Source organism: Lithobates pipiens, unplaced genomic scaffold, assembly GCF_037356315.1.
Source record: "Lithobates pipiens isolate NorthernLeopardFrog02 unplaced genomic scaffold, aLitPip1_a1.2 Scaffold_19, whole genome shotgun sequence".
NCBI classification, from domain to species: Eukaryota; Metazoa; Chordata; class Amphibia; order Anura; family Ranidae; genus Lithobates; species Lithobates pipiens.
Genome location: NW_027507764.1, coordinates 239,509,497 through 239,529,210, shown reverse-complemented (window position 1 = coordinate 239,529,210; position 19,714 = coordinate 239,509,497). Strand labels below are relative to the sequence as shown.

The 19,714-nt window shown below is 47.8% G+C and overlaps 1 protein-coding gene across 4 annotated transcripts in view; it reads left to right on the top strand.

Moving 5' to 3' along the window:
• Positions 1-19,714, top strand: part of TRIP13 (thyroid hormone receptor interactor 13) — a 187,251-nt gene that overhangs the window by 96,961 nt on the left and 70,576 nt on the right. For all 4 annotated transcript variants that reach the window (XM_077491827.1, XM_077491826.1, XM_077491825.1 and 1 more), the window contains one exon: positions 3,162-3,248. In XM_077491827.1, coding sequence (XP_077347953.1) covers positions 3,162-3,248 — 87 coding nt within the window. The remainder of the gene's footprint in view (positions 1-3,161; positions 3,249-19,714) is intronic.

Here is a 19,714-nt window from a genome sequence, read left to right as displayed (position 1 = left end):
GTGATGTCACCAGCCCGGGCAATGAGGAAGGCAGATTACGAGGGACCCCCTAGCAACCGGTATTTAGAGGTGAGTAAAAATTTATTTTTTTGCCAATTATTTTTTTTTTTTTTTTTTTTACGAATTTTAAGCAGTTTTAATTTTTTGGTGGCAACACCACTTTATGAAAGTTGCATAAACAATAAGCCAGCGCTCTTTTTAGCTTCACAAAGTACATATAAGGAACAAGGCAAATATCGATAACACCTGTAATTCTTTGCATATTTCTTATCAGCAGTGCAGTACACTTTACAAAAAAATATAAAAAATTAAAGTGATTGTGAACAATCACCTTGTAAAAAAACCTATTCAGTTTAAAACTATAATTAAAGGAAAAAACATTTGTGTATAGAAATAACAAAAAAAATTAATACCTTTTCTCTCCCCCCCCCCCCCTTTTTTTTTTACTTTTTTTTTTTTATATAAATGATCACATCATCTCTGTTCTCAGCTGCAGAAGTGCTGGGGGGAGCAAAAGCAACAGCACACTGAATCCTCCAGTGAATGGTTGTGCTGGGGGGGGGGCATGGCAGTGTAAGTCTGATCATTGGAGGAGAGCAGGCTGGGTTCCCAGCATATCTATAGAACTGACCACCATGTTCTCCCTTGCTTAGTGTGGTCAGTTTCTAATAGGAAAGCAGAAGGACTTATGGGAATACAAAGGATTTCATACAAAGGAAGCAATATAAGTAGAAACGGATACTTTTCTATACAAGTACATGTTACAGCAGGTACATATCAGGAATATGACATGCTGGTGTAACAAACACTTTAAATCGACACAACATTCTTTCCCTTTAATATTAAAGGATAATCAATGCTATTTAGCATTATGTATAATACATTAGTGCAGTGGTACATTGCCTTGAAGAGACACAAATCACCCCTTTAATACTTTCACTGCTGGGACCTGCCTTACATTTGGTACCTTAGATGGCCAAGTACATTTTTTAAAATTTTCACATGCTCACTACAGACATTGTTAACCACTTCCAGACCGCCCACTGCATATATACTGAGGCAGGGTTGACTGGCTGCGCAAAATCACATACCATAACATGATTTTGTGCACACAATCTGGGGCACATGTCCACCACCACCACTGTGATTGGACACAGCGAGAGCCAATTAGTGGGTCCGGCGGCCGCAATGGCTGCTGGGACCCACCAATCGTTTGGAGGAAATGTTGAACGGCGGTCTGCCTATGTAAACAAGGCAGACTGCTGTTCTGTCAGGGAGTAAAATAGAGATCTTGTGTTTCTGGTAAGCAGAAACCCGGATCCCTCTTTTCATCTGGTGCATCCAACCAACCCCCACCCAGTTAGAAAGCATTCCCTAGGAGCACACTTATACATTGATCGCCCTTGGTGTTAACCCATTCTCTGACGGTACATTTTTTATTTTTAATTTTTTTTTATTTTTTTTAGCACTGATTCCCAAATTTGTGTCACTGATCCCCAAAAAGTGTCACTTAGTGTCAGATTTGCCCGCTGCAATGTTGCAGTCCCGCTAAAAATCGCTGATCACCACTAGTAAAAATAATAAGAAAAATAAAGTCCATAAAAATATCCCATAGTTTGTAGATGCTATAACTTTTGTGCAAACCAATCAATATATACTTATTGGGATTTTTTTTTACCAAAAATTTGTTCCATAATACATATTTGCCTAAATTGATGAAGAAATGTGATTTATCTTTTTCTCAAAATTGTCGGGTTTTTTTTGTTTTTGTTTATAGTGCAAAAAACAAAAACGGCAGAGGTGATCAAATGCCACCAAAAGAAAGCTCTATTTGTGGGGAAAAAAGGACATAAATTTTATTTGTGTATAGCGTCACGCGACTGCACAATTGTCAGTTAAAACCACCCAGTGCTGTATCATCAAATAAATGGATAACCTATATAGGCATAACCTCCACATGATTGAGATGTTGGCACATTAAAGACATTAAGTCCCACTATAGCTACCGGAAGTAATCAATACTTTTGCAATACAGCAGAACACAGTCACATAGAATTCTATATATTTCCGTTAGGTCAACGTTTTGCTGATTCAGGGCTTCCATAGGACCCACAATACTAATAGGCAACAATCACTGCAGTGGATCAAGGGGTGCCCATCAGCAATGCCTGGGAGTGGGCACAGGGGCACCAAAAGCCAACCACTGCAAGGCGGGCCCCACTGAGGACTGTAGGGCAGTGCTGAGATTAGGACTCTAGGACAGCCTTTTTTAACCAGGATGCCTTCAGGTTTCTTCAGGGGTGCCCTCGCAAAATGCCTAAAAATTGTATACAAACCAGCATGTGGCTGAAGGCTGCCTTTAATTACACAAAGTCACAGGTTTTCATTGTGCACCATTACAACCTTCTAGCTGTTGGCGTCCTAACGACCAATAACATCAGTTGATAAGGGGGATGTCAGCCGTTTGCATAGCATCCTTGTTTGACCCTCCCCTGCCCCTTTCCATTAGCGGTGGGGTCACACTAGCTGGGTGATCGAGAAACATTGGAATACTAGTCAGTACCAGTTTACAAAAGTGTATTTGGAAGAATAAATCACCTCTAACATTGGTTGTCCTACTTGAACTTGTGGATGTTGCTGCATTATATAAAACTATTAGAATAGTTTTTACATTTTAGAATAGGGTGCTTCGAGATTGTCCACAATTTTTAAAGGGTGCCTTGACTGAAAAAAGATTGAGAAATGCTGCTCTAGGATATGGGTAGATATTAGGTTGGCATTAGAACGCCAAAACTTTGGATTGTAAAAGGTGACCAATTCGTGTAGAAGTTCCAGGAATCAGATGTTCTTTATCTCTCCTGCACAAACACATCTGCTGTCCACCAGGCAGCATTTTCTCTCAGATATACATATGGATGTGACCTAGGGAAGTCGAACCTGTTTTTTCATTGTATGTACCAAATTATTTTCATATATGCGTACGGTAGGCGGGAAGGAGTTAAGCAAACCCCTTTTCCAGAAACCAGTTTGTGAAAAATATTTGCACCTTTTGTAAAAGAAAGATACAAATTTGATATTAATCTTTTTTAGCATCCTTTGTCAAAGTTTGTCTTTCACTTTAAAGTTACTGAGAAATTGCATCAGACACTTATGTTTTTCAGAGTGGCAAGCTAGTAACGAAGATGTTTCAGAAGATTCATGAACTGATAAATGAGAAAGATGTTTTAGTTTTCGTGTTGATTGATGAGGTATGTCATTGTAACTTATAATTAGTTCTGTAGATGTCTGTATGTAAATACAACATAATACCTGTAATGTTTTCAAAATATCCTTCTGTACAATGTAGAGTAGCCCTTCTCAACCTTTTTTGTTCCAGTTAGGACCCTAGAAATACTTTTCAGGTGTAACTGCTTAAAATTAATCTACAACTCGCAGTATAGTAGTGTGATCAGTAAGTTGTACATATAATAATACATGAAAGAATGAAGTATGTGGTGTACCTAGAGTTATTCACTGCAAAACATATACAGTGCCTTGAAAAAGTATTTATACCCCCTGAAAGTTTTCACATTTTGATAGCCCAACACAAAGTGGCACATAATTGTGAAGTGGAAGGAAAATGATAAATGGTTTTCCATTTTTTTTTTTTTACAATTAAATGTGTGAAAAGTATGGTGTGCATTTGTATTCAGCCCCCCCTGAGTCAATACTTTGTAGAACCACCTTTCACTGCAATTACAGCTGCAAGTCTTTACCAGCTTTGCACATCTAGAGAGTGGAATTGTTGCCCATTCTTTTTTGCAAAATAGCTCAAGCTCTGTCAGCTTGGATGGAGAGCATCTGTGCACAGCAATTTTCAAGTCTTCCCACAGATTCTCAATTGAATTTAGATCTGGACTTTGACTGGGCCATTCTAACACACGAATATGCTTTGATCTAAAACATTCCATTGTATTTCTGGCTGTATATTTAGGGTTGTGCTCCTGCTGAAGGTGCTCCTCCGCCCTAAGTTTTGCAAACTCTTAACATGGTTTCTTTTAAGATTGCCCTGCATTTGGCTCCATCCATCCCTGTCCCTGGTGAAGAAAAGCATCCCCACCACACCATGCTAACACCACCACGTTTCATTGTGGGGATGGTGTGTTCAGCATCATGTGCAGTGTTAGTGTTGCACCACACATAGCATTTTCATTTTAGCGTTTAGGCCAAACAGTTAAATTTTGGTCTCATCTGACTAGAGCACCTTATTTCACATGTATGTCCCCCACATGGCTTTTCACAAACTGCAAACTGGACTTTTTATGTTTTTATTTCACCAATGGCTTTCTTTTTGCCACTCTTCTCTAAAGGCCAGATTTGTGGAGTGCATGACTAATAGTTGTCCTGTGGGCAGATTTCTCTTATATTCACTGACTGACACAGCTCCTCTCTATAACTAAATGGGTTGTATAGCCTGCCATTAGGAGAACTAGGCAAAATTGTTACACAATACACAGAACTTTAATCCCGCCCCTGGTGGGCGGACCCTGTGCTATCAACCCTCCTCACTGCTCCCAGCAGCTTCAGTTTTTATTTTGCCTAGTAAGGAGAATGACCTAGGAACCCTGCGGGCCCTCTCAGTCTATGTTTTTGCTGCAGGTTTGCTGCTTTTTGCGTAAGATGAAAGATCCTGAGATCTTCTATCAACTGCCGGCTGGGTGACAGGCTGGTCAATGATATCCTTGTAGTCTCCCCAGTCCGGCCATCGAGCGTGAGCAGGCCGCAGCTAAGGCTCGGCAGGCCACGACATGTCTCAGCTCCAGAGATGGTCGGTGAGCTCCGGGGTATACATATGACCGGGCTACTGCTGTCTGGATCACAGTATACCAGGCCAACAGCTACCCTGTAACTGCGCAGGAGTAGGTCTGTGATGAAATTTCTCCCAGCTCTTCAGGACTGGTAAGTACGGATCTCCCTGCCTTGGTGGGGCGAGCAGCTGGGCATTCCCTGGGGGATCGATTCGGGGGCCACCTCACCTCCCTATCTTCTCTCCCAAGTCCCTATCACCCCTCCTTCCCCCCTCTGAGGGGGGTGGATGCATGCGCTGCAGGCGGTGTGTGTGTGTTCGCTGTTTTCTCACCTGTGGGGGCTCTGTGCGGCTGGCTTTGGTTCTGGTCCAGGTCTGGGGGGTCCCTAAAGGTGTTTGTGGAGGTTGTTCTGTAAGCAGGCAGCACGTTTTTAATTTTTGTTCTGTCACCGCATGGCGCCGTCTGGCGGCCATCTTGGATGTGGGAAAGCTGATATTCCCCTGGTGAGCTTTAGCAGCCATTTTCCTTAGGATTTCCTATTAGTTACATGGTGGCCATTTCTTTTGAAGCCTGAGTGCTTTTTTCGTCGCTGTTCTCTTGTGGCACCATTACATGTGCTCTCACTTGCTTTTTCCTGTGTCCACTGTGTGTACAGGACGCTGGATGGCTCTTTGCTGAACACTGATGCTAGCTCTGCAGAACGTTGCACCGCTGTTTATAGCTGCTGCTGCTGCTGCTGACACAGTTTTCTCCTCTCTGCAACTGGGAACCTCCTAGGGACTACAGGCACTGCTTGTGGCTTTCAGAATGCCTCAGGGTGGTGAATCTAGCGCTATGTACCCCCCCAACCCCCCCCCACGCGGCGGCAGCAGGAGGGTTGGACCTTCACTGTCCTAAGTCCCTTTGCAGGTGGCAGACAGGCTAGGGTCAGCATGGCTTTGGAAACTGGTGTTTCTTCCCCCGAAATCCAGGCTATAGCAACCGGGTCACCTGCGGTTAGCGCGGTGCGCATGGACACCCTGACGGCAGTCCTTGACCCCTATGTTGCTAAGATAGAGACGGCACGTGGCAGGAAAGGTGCACATAAGAGGCCCCTGCCCCCCCTCCTCTGGGGAGAGCTCTGATGCAGACTCTGGCCCTGCTGCAGCTGGAGACCCTTGCTCTGACCTATCAGACGTGGCTGACCAGGACCTTTCGGACAGTGAGGATGATTCCCCCTCCGGGTCCAGGTGCGACAAGGCGCTTGTTGGAGCACTTATCACAGCTGTGCGTGATACCCTGAAGATTCAGGATTCCTCTGCTGATGTATCGGTCCCTTTTGGGTCCCGCAAGCCAGCACGTTCAGCTAAGGTGTTCCCGTATTTGACTTATTTTGAAAAATTTATCTACAGGGAATGGGGTCACCCGCAACTGACCTTTTCGGTTCCCAAAAATTTGGCGGTGCGTTACCCCTTTGAGGAAAGCCTTCTCAAAAAATAGTCGGCTCCTCCGGTCGTGGACCCCCCAGTATCTAGGTTAAATAAAGTAACCACGATCCCGGTTGAGGGGACTCCTGCATTCAAGGATCCCACGGACAGGAAGGCCGAGGCAGTGGCTCGTTCCTTGTTTACTGTTGTGGGGTCAGCCGTGCGACCTGTACTGGCATCCGCACTGGTGTCACAGACAAAACGTTTGCACTGCGAATTGGGAGAGCAGAACGCCTCCCCTGTCTGTGTGGAACTAGCAGACCAACTAGTACATGGCCTTAAGTACGTTTGTGACACGGCCCTGGATACTCTCTCCCTGTTATCCAAGGCTTCAGTGTCAGCTGTGGTGTTGAGGCGCCTCATTTGGCTGAAATGCTGGTCTGCTGACCAGGCATCCAAGAAAGCCCTGACGGATCTTCCCTTCCTTGGCGACCGGCTCTTTGGGGCCTTGTTGGATGACATTATTAAGAGTGCCACGGGTGGTAAGAGTACACTACTCCCACAGGCCAGGAAGGCTAAGGAGCCACGCCACAGGCAAGGGCCCTCTTTTTCCGCTCACAAGCGGCTTTTTCGTCCTCCCGGTGCTTCGGCAAGACGCCCACGGACAGTCAGAAGCGTCCCTGGAACTGCAAGCCTACCAAGCCTGCGAACAAAAGTGCTACCGCATGAAGGTTCGTCTTCGGGATTTTGCAGCGTGGTGGACCTCCCGGTTATCCGACCAATGGGTCTGCGATCTGATTTCCACAGACTGCAAGATAGAGTTTCTCTCTTGGCCGTCATACAGATTCTTCCCTTCCAGCATACCCGTGTCCCTGGTTCGCCGGGAGGCCCTGTTAGGGGCGGTGAGGGACTTGCTGAATCAGGGGGTGATTTTACCGGTTCCGGAATCGGAACATTTCCAGGGGTTCTACTCAAATCTGTTTGTGGTTCCCAAGAAGGAAGGGGTACGTCCAATCTTGGACTTGAAGGCCCTCAATCACTTTGTAAAAGTGCAGAGGTTCAGAATGGAATCCGTTCGCTCAGTAGTCGCTGCACTCCATCAAGGGGACTTCCTGGCGTCCTTGGACATTCAGGATGCTTACCTGCACATACCCATATGCCTTCTGCATGAAAAATTTCTGCGTTTGGCAGTCGGGGAAGCCCACTACCAGTTTGTGGCTCTTCCTTTTGGCCTGGCATCAGCCCCTGTGTCTTTAACAAAGTACTGGCTCCAGTATTGGCGTTGCTGAGACAACGCGGGATCGCGATCGTGGGTTAGCTAGACGATCTCCTCCTGAGAGCTTCTTCCACCTCAGAATTAGAGGAGGATGTGGCGATCGCCTTGCAGACCCTGCAAGAATTTGGGTGGCTGTTGAACCTAAAGAAGTCGGTGGTTGTACCGACTCAGCGTCTGGAGTACCTGGGGGTTACTGTTGGACTCCAGGGAAGCAAGGGTTTTTCTTCCCTCAGACAAACTGAGGACTCTCAGATTGCCGGTCAATCTACTGATGAGCCGCAAGTGGTTGTCGCTCTGCTTTTGCATGCGAGTACTGGGGCTCATGGTGGCCTCCTTCGAGGTGGTACCTTATGCCCAGTTCCACACCAAAGTCCTGCAGGAGGAGATTTTGATGAAGTGGGACAAATCTCCGTTGTCCCTGGATCGATAGATCCAGGTGAGTCAACCAGTCAGGGACTCCCTGATCTGGTGGTTGAGGTCCCCAGCGATTCAGTCCGGGAAATCGTTCCTTCCTCTGACTTGGACGGCGATCACTACGGACGCCAGTCTGTCCGGCTGGGGTGGAGTGATGGGGATTCAGTCGGCTCAGGGCCTCTGGTCGGCGAAGGAATCCAAGTTGCCCACCAATCTGCTCGAATTGAGAGCGATCAGGCTGTGCCTCCACACGTGGTCGATGAGTCTTCAAGGGCGTCCGATCAAAATACAGTCAGACAACGCCACGGCTGTGGGGTACATAAATCACCAAGGAGGAACAAGGAGCTCAGCCGCTGCTCGGGAGGTCGCTCACATACTTCGGTGGGCAGAGCGATGCATACCGGCCCTGTCGGCCATTTACATCCCAGGGGTTGAAAATTGGCAGGCGGACTATCTGAGTTACCAGATGCTAGACCCAGGAGAATGGGCATTGCATCCGGAGATGTTCAGGCTGCTGTGCCTGAGGTGGGGCACACCAGATGTGGATCTATTGGCCTCCCGTCTCAATCGGAAGGTACCGATATTCGTGTCAAGGACCAGAGATCCGTGGGCAGATGCGTCAGACGAGCTGGTGGCTCGGTGGGATCAGTACCAGCTGATCTACGCTAAAGCTGTTGCCACGCCTGCTGCGCAGAGTGGAAGCTGAGGGGATCCCAGGGATCCTGGTTGCCCCAGATTGGCCTCAGTGGCCCTGGTACGCAGACCTGGTGCGTCTGGTAGCAGGCGCTCCCTGGCGACTCGGTGATTCCAACTATGTTGAGGGCGCGGAAATCTTCTTCCAGGAAGATATACCATCGTACTTGGAAGGCCTATATCTCCATGTGTGAGGAGAAAGGGTGGCATCCACCCTCTCTCTATATAGCCAGGATCCTGCTGTTTCTTCAGCATGGAGTAGACCAGAAATTGGCGTTGAGCACCATCAGGGGACAAATTTCAGCCTTAGCTGTTTTTTTTCCAGCGAGCCCTGGCATCTCACTCATTAGTGAGTACCTTTGTTCAGGGGGTGCGTCCTCCGTTACCTACGTGGGATTTGAACCTGGTGTTGTCGGTGCTTCAGAAGCCGCCGTTTGAGAATATCAAGGAGATTCCCTTGTTGACCCTTTCACAGAAAGTGGCCTTTCTAGTTGCCATCACATCAGCCAGGAGGGTTTCGGATTTGGCTGCCTTGTCATGCAAGTCGCCTTATCTGGTCATCCACAGGGATAAGGTGGTGTTGCGTCCGCAACCGTCCTTTCTACCAAAGGTGGTTTCGGCTTTTCATATCAACGAGGACATTGTATTGCCATTGTTGTGTCCTAAGCCGAAGCACCCCAAGGAGGTGGCCCATCACGCTCTTTTTTTTTTTTTTGAAATTATTTTTATTAATTTGCAAGTAAAACAATAAAACAACCTACAGCCTATTGGGCATACCCAGGCTGATTATTACAAAACCCCCCCTGAGTCAAACAATCAGGGAACAACCAATGAACCCTCCCCCTCCCCCCTCCCGATACACCGCCACCGGCGTGTGCATCCAAACAGAAAAAAGAAATACCCCCCCTCCCCCTGTACGCTCCAGCACCACTGCACATTACTCAGGACAGTTACTTAATTCGCCCATGCTCCACCGCAGTCCACACTCAGACCCAGGATAAAATATGCATGCATCACCCTTCACCTACCAATCCCCTATTGCCCACGTAAATAATGACCCAAGGTTACATGAATAGCACACAACTTAGAACTCTTCCCCTAGTCACTAATGAATCCGGACTGATGGAGTTTCAAGTCAGCGTTGGTGTCGCGCGACTCCGTCCAAATGCCCCATACTTTATGAAATTTAGTGCCACACCCTCGCGAAAGGTAGGTGGCCCTGTAAAGAGGGAGAGCCGTATTCACTAAGTTCTTCCAAAAATTAATAGAGGGGGCTACCGGGGCCTTCCATTTGAGAACAATCGACTTACGGGCATAGTACAGCAATAAGCCCAGGAGTGTTCTGAGCGCTCGGCGTGTAGCCAGCGGCTCGACCAGTCCTAAGAGGCATATCTCGACCGATAAAGGTACGTTAACGGTGGTAACCGCCAGAATAAAATTAGTCACCTCCACCCAGAACCCAGCTATCTGAGGACAGCTCCAGAACATGTGTATGAAATCCGCCGAAAGTGAGTTGCATCTCCAACAAGAATCAGGGACAGATGGATAGATTCTGTGAAGACGTTGCGGAGTGTAATATACCCTATGCACTATTTTGAATTGCACCAATCTATCTCTGGCTGACACTAACTGTAGGAAAGGATACTCCCATACATCTTCCCAGTCCTCCGTGTCCAAGGAGGGAAAATCAGCTTCCCACCTTGCCCTTTGGAGTTCCAGACCGGTATGGACACCTGGGAGTAATACCTTGTAGATAGCAGACAACGGTTTGGACAGATCAACATCTCTGAGCAGAGATTCCAACCTTGAGGTGTAAAATGCGACGGGGGCATTTCCAAACTGCGATCGAAAGGCATGATTAAGTTGTAAGTATCTGAATAAGTGTGAGTTGGGCAGTGTATACTGTTGTTTCAGCCTGTCAAAGGTCTGAATTTTGCCCTCAACACAGAGTTGATCAATATATTTAATACCCCTGCTTGCCCATACACTAGGGTCGGGAATAGAGCCAAACTCCGGTAAATTCGGGTTGAGCCAAAGAGGACTATGCGGGGAGATGTGTCCCGAGGGTACGGGGCGCATCAGATTGGCAGCCTTCCATGCCCTTATAACCGCCCTCATTGCAGCAGTAAGAGGAAAAGGGGCTCGCAGACCGCGATACACCAAGTGTCTTAGTGCCTCATACGACCCCAACCACGCCGCTTCCAGGACCACCGCCGCATTGGACTCGTCTGAAACCAGCCAATTATGAGCATGGGTCAGAAGAGCCGCCACATAGTAGGAGTACAAATCCGGGCAAGCTAATCCACCCTCCCCCCAAGGCCTCTGCAATACCGTGAGCTTAAACCGTGGCTGACCAGCGCCCCAGAGAAAGGACACCAAAAGAGAATTTATCGTGCGAAATATTTTTTTAGGAATCCAGACTGGAGCATGTCTGAGAACATAGAGAAAAGCAGGCAAAAGCTTCATCTTAAATAAATTAATTCTCCCAATCAAGGTGAGAGGGAGATGCGACCATGCCTTCAGTCTAGTCCTCATCCGCCGCACCAGTGGATCCAGATTGAGGGAACAAAAATCAGAGGTAGAGGGGGAAATGTAAATCCCCAAATATTTCATAGTATCTGTCCACATGAGTGGCAGGTTGGGATCCGCAGCTGCCTTGGCTTCCCTATCTATTGACATAATTTGAGATTTATCCCAGTTTACCTTGAGCCCTGAACAGTCAGTGAAGTAAGAAAGAATAAGTAGCGTCTCCCTGAGAGACTGGGCCGGGTCACTTAAAAAGAGTATGAGGTCATCCGCATATAAGGCTACCTTCTCCTGTATGGAACCCACCTGTATCCCTCTAACTCCCTCCGCCTTCCTGAGGGCCGACGCGAGTGGCTCCATTGCCAGGGCAAACAGAGCCGGTGACAATGGACAACCCTGCCGCGTTCCTCTCCTAACAGCAAAAGGCTCTGACAAGGCGCCACCCATCTTAATCTGCGCCAGGGGCTCCTTATATAAAATATGTATCCAATTACAAAATCCCACTCCAAAACCCATGGCCTCCAAAACTAAGGACATAAACTGCCAGGCCACAGAGTCAAAAGCTTTTTCAATATCTAGTGTAACTATGACCCTCGTAGAAGACTCCGTGGCCGGCAACTGCAAATGTGTAAACACCCGTCGTAGATTTATATCAGTGGACTTCCCTGGCATAAATCCAGTTTGGTCCATCTCAATCAGGGATGCCAGGACCGTCCGTAACCTGGTGGCCAGAATCTTCGTCAAAATTTTCAGATCGTAATTTAGCAGGGAGATCGGTCTATAGGAAGCACACAGGGAGATATCCTTGCCAGGCTTAGGGATAAGCACTATATGTGCTTGATACATGGATGGGGGAAGCCCCATCCGAAGTTTGCTATCGGAGAACACTTTTAACAACTTGGGAGCAATCAGGGGGGCATACATCCTGTACCAGTCGCCAGGTAGACCATCAGGTCCAGGAGTCTTCCCACCAGGGAGTGAGCGAATTGCCTCCTCCACTTCCTCCAAGGTAAAATCCTTATCAAGGAATTCCCGGTCCTCCTGTGATAGAGAGGGCAAATTTAAGGAGGAAAGAAATTCCCTCTGCGCTTCCACCGACCCCCCTGGAACCTCAGCATACAGTTGTTCATAGAAGGCCCTGAACTCAGAAAGTATCATGTCAGGCGCGGACACCAACTGACCATCCGATCCATAGATCTCCGAGACAACTGTCTGCATTTTAGAATCAGCTACTAAATTTGCCAGAAGCTTACCATTTTTGTCCCCGGATTCGAAGATTTTCCCTGCCAGAGACTTCAGATCTAAGTGTGTGGCCTCCGCAAGATGAAGGGATAGGGCCCGCCTTGAATCAGCCAGCCGAGTAAAGCGCTCCGGGGTCGGCGAGGCGGAAAAAGCCTCAGCCGCCTCGGCCTCGCTCCCCTCAAGCTGCCGCATCCGAGATGACATCTCAGAGCGGACCGCCTTGATAGCCGAAATATATTCCCCCCTGGTATTGGCCTTAAAAGCATCCCAGACCATCTGTACCGAGGCAGAACCCTCATTCAGATCCCAATATTGTTTCAGCTTAGGAGCGACCTCCTCCCCCACCCGCAAGTCCTGAACCCATTTGGACGCCAGACGCCAACAACCTGTACCCCTGGTGTCCGACAACTGCAAGGTGACCTCCAAAGGTGCGTGGTCAGAGAGGCCTGCAGGCAGGTACAGGGCCCCCCTCACCGACGTCAGGGCCCCAGAGTTGCCGAAGACCAAATCAATCCGAGAGCCCGATCTATATGTGGAGGAGTGGAAAGAATAGGCCCGTACGCCCACATTCCTCCATCTCCAGATCTCAGTGTAGTTAAACGTTTGGGCCCACTGCAGTAGATCTGGCGAATAAGCCCTGTTCGGGTTGGATGAGTCCAGGGACGGGTCTAAAATAGAGTTAAAATCCCCAGCTATGTACAATCTGGAGAACTGTAGGGGAGCCAGCAGTTCAGCAATCTTATACAGAATATGTGGATTGAAAGGAGGGGGCACATATACGTTGACCAAAGCGTAAACCACCTGGCCGATCTCTAACAGTAGGACAATAAATCTACCCCCTTGGTCAGTATGCAGGTGAACAACTTTGTAAGCTAGTGATTTGTTTAGCAAGATGGCCACTCCCCTCGCATAACTAGAGTATGTGGCATGAAATGCCTGTCTCACCCAGGGCCTGCGCAGGGCAAGGATTTTATTCCCCAGGAGATGAGTCTCCTGAAGAAAAAGTACATGGGGTCTGTGATTATTCAGGTATTTAAACATCAACGCCCTTTTTACCTTATCATTAAGGCCCCGCACGTTCCAAGACACTAGTCTTAACGCCATGGAAGCAATTAATAATTATGATAGTACAGTAATACACATACAATATCCCAGTATCCTGCCAGCGAGCATGGAGCAAGGCAGCACAACATTCAAAACAAGTGCATTTATCAGTGGAGTCAGAGCGCACAGTGAAAAAAAGAAAAAAGAACAAGGAAACAGCAACATAATTAAAACAACAAAAAAGAAGAAAAAAAGAAAACCCACAACTCCCTACCAGCCAAGAGTGCCCCAATTGGTGAAAAACAAAAAACAATCGGGCACTAAAAAACATGACCAGTTTGATACCCAAAAACCTAACCAAAACTTAAACCTCCAGACTTTAGTCACAAAAAAAAGTTCCGAAGCAGCGGCCGCTCTAAGCCGCTTATTCTTGTCAGGGCAAAAAACCTGAAATGAGGGAAAAAACTAATAAGTCCTTCAGTGTCCCTCGTCCGGGGAGCTCCGAGCTAAAGGAGGCAGTTAAAGAACCTATAAGAGGGGAAAAAAAAAAAAAACAAAAAAAAAAAAAAAACAAAGCAGAGTCAGGCAGGATCAACTGGAGAGATGGCAAGGCATCGCAGCAGCCCTAGGAGAGGCGGAGATCCATACGCCGTCCGCCGGCAGGAAGGATGAAACAAAGGCGTCCACCCATCCGTTGGGAAGTAGCATCCCGTGAGTTTCGCAGCTGCCGTGACAGCAAGCCGCCAGGAAAAACACAAAAAACAAAAAAGGCCAGGAGCCCACAGCAGGATAACAATGCAGGCAAGTAGTAGTACCCCCCATTAACGTAGGGAAAGCTGTAAAAGATTAACGTAGAGTGATCAGCCAGTCATTTGCTTCCTCCGGGGTGTCGAAGAACTTCACTGATCCGTTATAAGGCACCCGAAGGCGGCTGGGGTATAACATGCTGTATTTAATATCCTTGTCCCGTAGGCGCCTGCGGATATCATTAAAGGACCTTCTCTTGCGCTGCAAATCTGCCGAAAAGTCCGGGAACAGTAGGATTGAGGAGTTGCCGTATGGTAGAGAAGGGAGCCTACGGGCTGCGGAGAGGATCCTATCCCGGTCCCTGAAATTCAGAAAGCGGACCAGGAAGGGTCGGGGAGTCGCCCCTGGGATGTAACGTCCTGTAGGAACCCGATGAGCACGCTCGACCACATATGTCGGGGAGACTTCCGGGAGGCTCAACAGCTTCTTGAAAAAATCTTCAGCAAACTCCGCTGGCCGATCACCCTCCTCCCCCTCCGGCAGACCTATGACACGGATATTGTTGCGTCTTGCTCTATTCTCCGCATCATCAGCCTTAGCGACAAGCAGTCGCACCGTGCGTTGCAGGTCCGCTATGTTGTTGGTATGGGTAGTCGTGAGGTCCTCAGCTGCAGAGATTCGTGATTCTGATTCAGTCAGCCTACCCCTGATCTTGTCCAGGTCATTCCTAATAAAGGTACATTCTTCTGCAAGGCGGTCAATGCGTACCAGCATAGAGGCTTTACTCTGCTCAATGGCGGCCAGTATCACCGCAGTGCTGTCCTGGGAGGGAGGGGTAGGCAATGCTGCCCCAGAGGGGGAACCGGACTCCATGGCTAATTCCGCAAGCAGCGACTGCACCCTCCCAATAAGAGAGGGATCTGGTTGAGCAGGCGGATCAGGAGCAGGACAGCTCGACGCAGAAGAGCTCTTGGGCCGATGTTTAGGGCCCATGAAGGGGTGCGGGCCGCAGGCGCCCGTGAGCCTCCGCTCCTCACAGCTGCAGTCCCTAGGTAGCGAGGCTCAGGCAGTGACTCAAAATGGCAGGGCCCAGGGAGCTGGATGGATGGATGCAATGTCCGTCAGCAAGGGAGGATAGTCAGGGCCCTCAGTCAATGCACCAGAACAGCCCCCCCTGCAATGAGAAGCAGTGTCCAGAACCAGATAAAAGGAGCAGCTACTAAAGCACAGAGGCCAGGCCGACCACAGCACATCCCCCCCAGCCACTGGGTGCAGGCTGCAACTGATGCCCAGGCTACGTTAGGCCGGACCAGGCCGGGGCAGTCTTTTTAAGGCTCCACAGCTTCCCCACCAACTCCTGCCAGGCCTGTAATGTCAGCCTCAGCCCCCCACCGGCCGACAGCCGCCGCCGCCGCTCCGCAGGCCGATCGCGGTGCTCGCTCGCCGGCCGGCCGGCCAGGAAAGTCCGGTCCGCGGCAGGCTTCACTAGGCCGCGCTAGGCCTCAGGCCCGAAAATCACTCCAGCGGCCCGCGGAAGGACGGGACAGCCCAGGGGGACAAGGGGGGGCAACGGATGGATGAAGAGGAGCCCCTTACCTCTCCCACAGGCCCCGGATTAGCTCCGTTTGCTCCACACAGGCTGGGAAGATGGCGGCCGGCTCGAGGAGGATGAGCGGTCGTATCTCCGACTCCACGGTCCCCCACTCCACAATAGCCTCTCCAGACACCTCACGGCAGGGCAGCGGATCTTCTGGGCAAAAAAACACTCCTTTTGGGCCAAGGACTTAGCAGGATGGCACAGGATTCATATGCGGATGGCCGGAGCTCCCCAGACACACGTCCGCTCCGCTTTACATCCGGACACGCCCCCTTTGGCCCATCACGCTCTTGATGTGGTTAGGGCTCTGACAGTGTACTTGTCTGCAACGGCTCCCTTTCAGAAGTCAGACTCACTGTTTGTTTCGGTGGCTGGTCCAAAGAAGGGCATGGCGTTCTCGTCGGCCACCATTTCCAGGTGGAACAGACAGATTATAGTCCAAGCCTAGGCCTTGAAGGGGCAGGTTTTTTCAAAAAGAACCAAAAACACTGCGCTATTCAAATGTGTAGACGGTATACAAACAGCAGCTAACACAACATCTAGGTGTACAAATGTGGCATAATAAATTTTGTGAAAAACAGTGTAGCGCTTATTTGTTTTTACCACATTACAATGTGACCAATGTAATCAGTGCATACATTAGACTGTGCAAACAAATAAATACATTTAAACACTCTATGCTGTATATGATAATTGAAGCTAGAATGTCCAAACAAATATATGAAAAAATATAAAAAAATGGGAAAACAACGTGAAAACAAGTGAAAAGTTCTCCAAATTTTCTGTGTATGATACGATGAAGTGAAAACAGTCCTACACCTTCTCCAAGGAATGATCGTACAATCACCGCGTGAACCCTCCACCACAAAAAATGGGGGCTTACCAGATTTAATGGATCCTACTCAAAATTATATTTGGAGGATCATATAGGCTTGTAGATATACATAGGCTTTTTTGGTGTGGTCCTTTTCTGGAAGACTTTCAAGTGTGGCTATTTTCTCTACAGTATGTCTCCATCCACATAAATCATCATAGGTAGTGGGATAGATATAAAAGAAGAAAGCAGGGACCACAATAGTGTAACTCCGTGATCCCCAGATGATGTCTGCTTAGGACGAAACGTGTCGGGACTTCACTGCAGCCTGAGATTTTATTGAAAAAGCGCTTATGTTCTTTGTACACGTGAGTTTGATGATTTTTTATTAAATTATTTGAAACGAAAAACGGAGTTACACTATTGTGGTCCCTGCTTTCTTCTTTTATATCTATCCCACTACCTATGATGATTTATGTGGATGGAGACATACTGTAGAGAAAATAGCCACACTTGAAAGTCTTCCAGAAAAGGACAACACCAAAAAAGCCTATGTATATCTACAAGCCTATATGATCCTCCAAATATAATTTTGAGTAGGATCCATTAAATCTGGTAAGCCCCCATTTTTTGTGGTGGAGGGTTCACGCGGTGATTGTACGATCATTCCTTGGAGAAGGTGTAGGACTGTTTTCACTTCATCGTATCATACACAGAAAATTTGGAGAACTTTTCACTTGTTTTCACGTTGTTTTCCCATTTTTTTATATTTTTTCATATATTTGTTTGGACATTCTAGCTTCAATTATATACAGCATAGAGTGTTTAAATGTATTTATTTGTTTGCACAGTCTAATGTATGCACTGATTACATTGGTCACATTGTAATGTGGTAAAAACTTGAAGGGGCAGGTGCCCCCCTTTCCAGTCACGGCCCACTCTACAAGAGCAATCAGAACGTCTTGGGCCTTTCGACACTAAGCGTCTGTCGCTCAGGTGTATAAGGCGGCGACCTGGTCGTCTGTCCATACATCTACCAAGTTGCACAAGGTAGGTGTCAGTGCATCGGCTTATGCTGGTTTTTGCCGCAAAGTTTTGCAGGCGGCCGTGTAGCTGCAATTGTTTTTCCCTGGTTTTTCTGTAAAATGGCAGTACTGTTTTGTTAATGCTCTGTTGCATTACCTTCGCAATGTTGCGGTCTTGGGGATCACTCCTGTTGAGGATACCCAGTTATGTGGTGGAGTTTTTCCACACACTGCTGTTTTTGTGTGGGTTTAGTTTCACTAGTTCCCACTTGCCATGGTGGATGAAGTTTTTATGCTATTTTTTTCCCACCCCTCATTTGGCACTGCTTGGGGACGTCCCATTTAGTTACAGAGAGGAGCTGTGTCGGTCGGTGAATATAAGAGAAAATAGGATTTTTGTACTCACCGTAAAAACTTTTTCTCTGTAATTCACCGACCGACACAGCACCCACCCCTCCTTTTTTCTACGATCTACTGCTTGTTGATGTACTGAAGCTGCTGGGAGCAGTGAGGAGGGTTGATGGCACAGGGTCCGCCCACCAGGGGCGGGATTAAAGTTCTGTGTATTGTGTAACAATTTTGCCTAGTTCTCCTAATGGCAGGCTATACAACCCATTTAGTTACAGAGAGGAGCTGTGTCGGTCAGTGAATTACAGAGAAAAGGATTTTACGGTGAGCACAAAAATCCTATTTCTCCCACCTTAGCTGTGGATCTTTCCAGTTCATCTCCTTGCCCGGCCTGTCGGTTTAGGTGGATGGCCATGTCTTGGTGGATTTCCAGTTGTGCCATACTCTTTCTATTTTCCAATGATTGATAGAACAATGCTCCGTGAGATGTTCAAAGCTTGGGATATTTTTATTTTTTTCCCTTGATCAAAAGTCTTATTAAGCATATTTCAATGTACATTGTAATACATCAGTAAAATTTTGAGAACATGTTATCTGAACAGCATAACGTAACTTGGTTAAGGTCCGACAGGCAGTAAAAACTAGGCTGTAGAGGTAGTCGTAAGAAGGAGGGGGGGTAGAGGAGAGAGGAGAATGAAAGATATTTGTCATTTCAGCCGAAAATTTCAGTAAGTAGTTAAGTGGGTTAGGGGACAAGGGGCTTGGGGACAGAAGGGACTAAGTAATGTGGGGTAAGGAAGGGGAAAGGAGAGGAGGGAAAGGTCAAAAAGAATAGGGATCCCTAAAGAGGACCAGGATCTGAAGGTCGTGGCAATAGAAGTGAGGCATCAAAGTCAGGGGGCTGGAAGTGAGTAATCCACAGTCTCCATAGTTTTTCATACGCAGAAACTTTGGACCATTGCTTGAGTGATTCTGTGCATCATTGCTAAGATGCATAGAGATGGGGTTTTCCAGGCTTTAGCTATGGTCTACTTGGCTGTAGTGGTAATGAATTGGGGTTTGAATTGGCGGTGGGTTACAGTGAAGAGTTGTACAGGAGAGCTGTTGTGGGGTTAAGTGGTATTGGTGTCTCAAATAGGGTAGAAATTATCTTGAATACTTGGGCCCAGAATGCTTACACCGTGGGGTATTCCCACCAAATGTGTACATGTGTGCCTGGTGCAGCCTCGAAAGCAATGTGAGGAGTATTGAGGGAAGAATTTGGCAATCCTGATGGGGAACAGATGCCATCTGGTGAGCACATTGTAGTTGGTCTCCAAGGCTACAATGTTGGGTGAGGCTGATTTAGTCGCCTGCGATATATGTGCCCAGTTGGCTGGATCAAGTTAGGTTGAGGTCATTTTCCCACTTGCTTGTGTATGTCGGTGGGGAGGAGTTTGAGTGTGTTAGGAGAAGGGCATAGAGGTCTGAGATGAGACCACATCGGTGGGGGGATCCTTTGTGCAAGCCTGCTCAAAAGTGGTGAAGTGGGGGGCAGAAGAGTCAGGTGGTGCATATGAGAAGTGCTTGATTTGCAAGTACCTGAAAATTTCTGATGAAGGAAGCTTATGAAGTTCACCTCATACTGGAAAAGTTGTGATTATACCATTTGTAAAAAATTGGTGAGCCTGCAGTAGGCCTGCCTGGGACCAGGCCGAGAAGGACGGTGGGGAGGTCCAAGCTGGAAAGGAGGGATTGCTGATAAAGAGATTGTAGACTGAAGTGACGTTTGAGTCTGTCCCATATGGATAGGCTG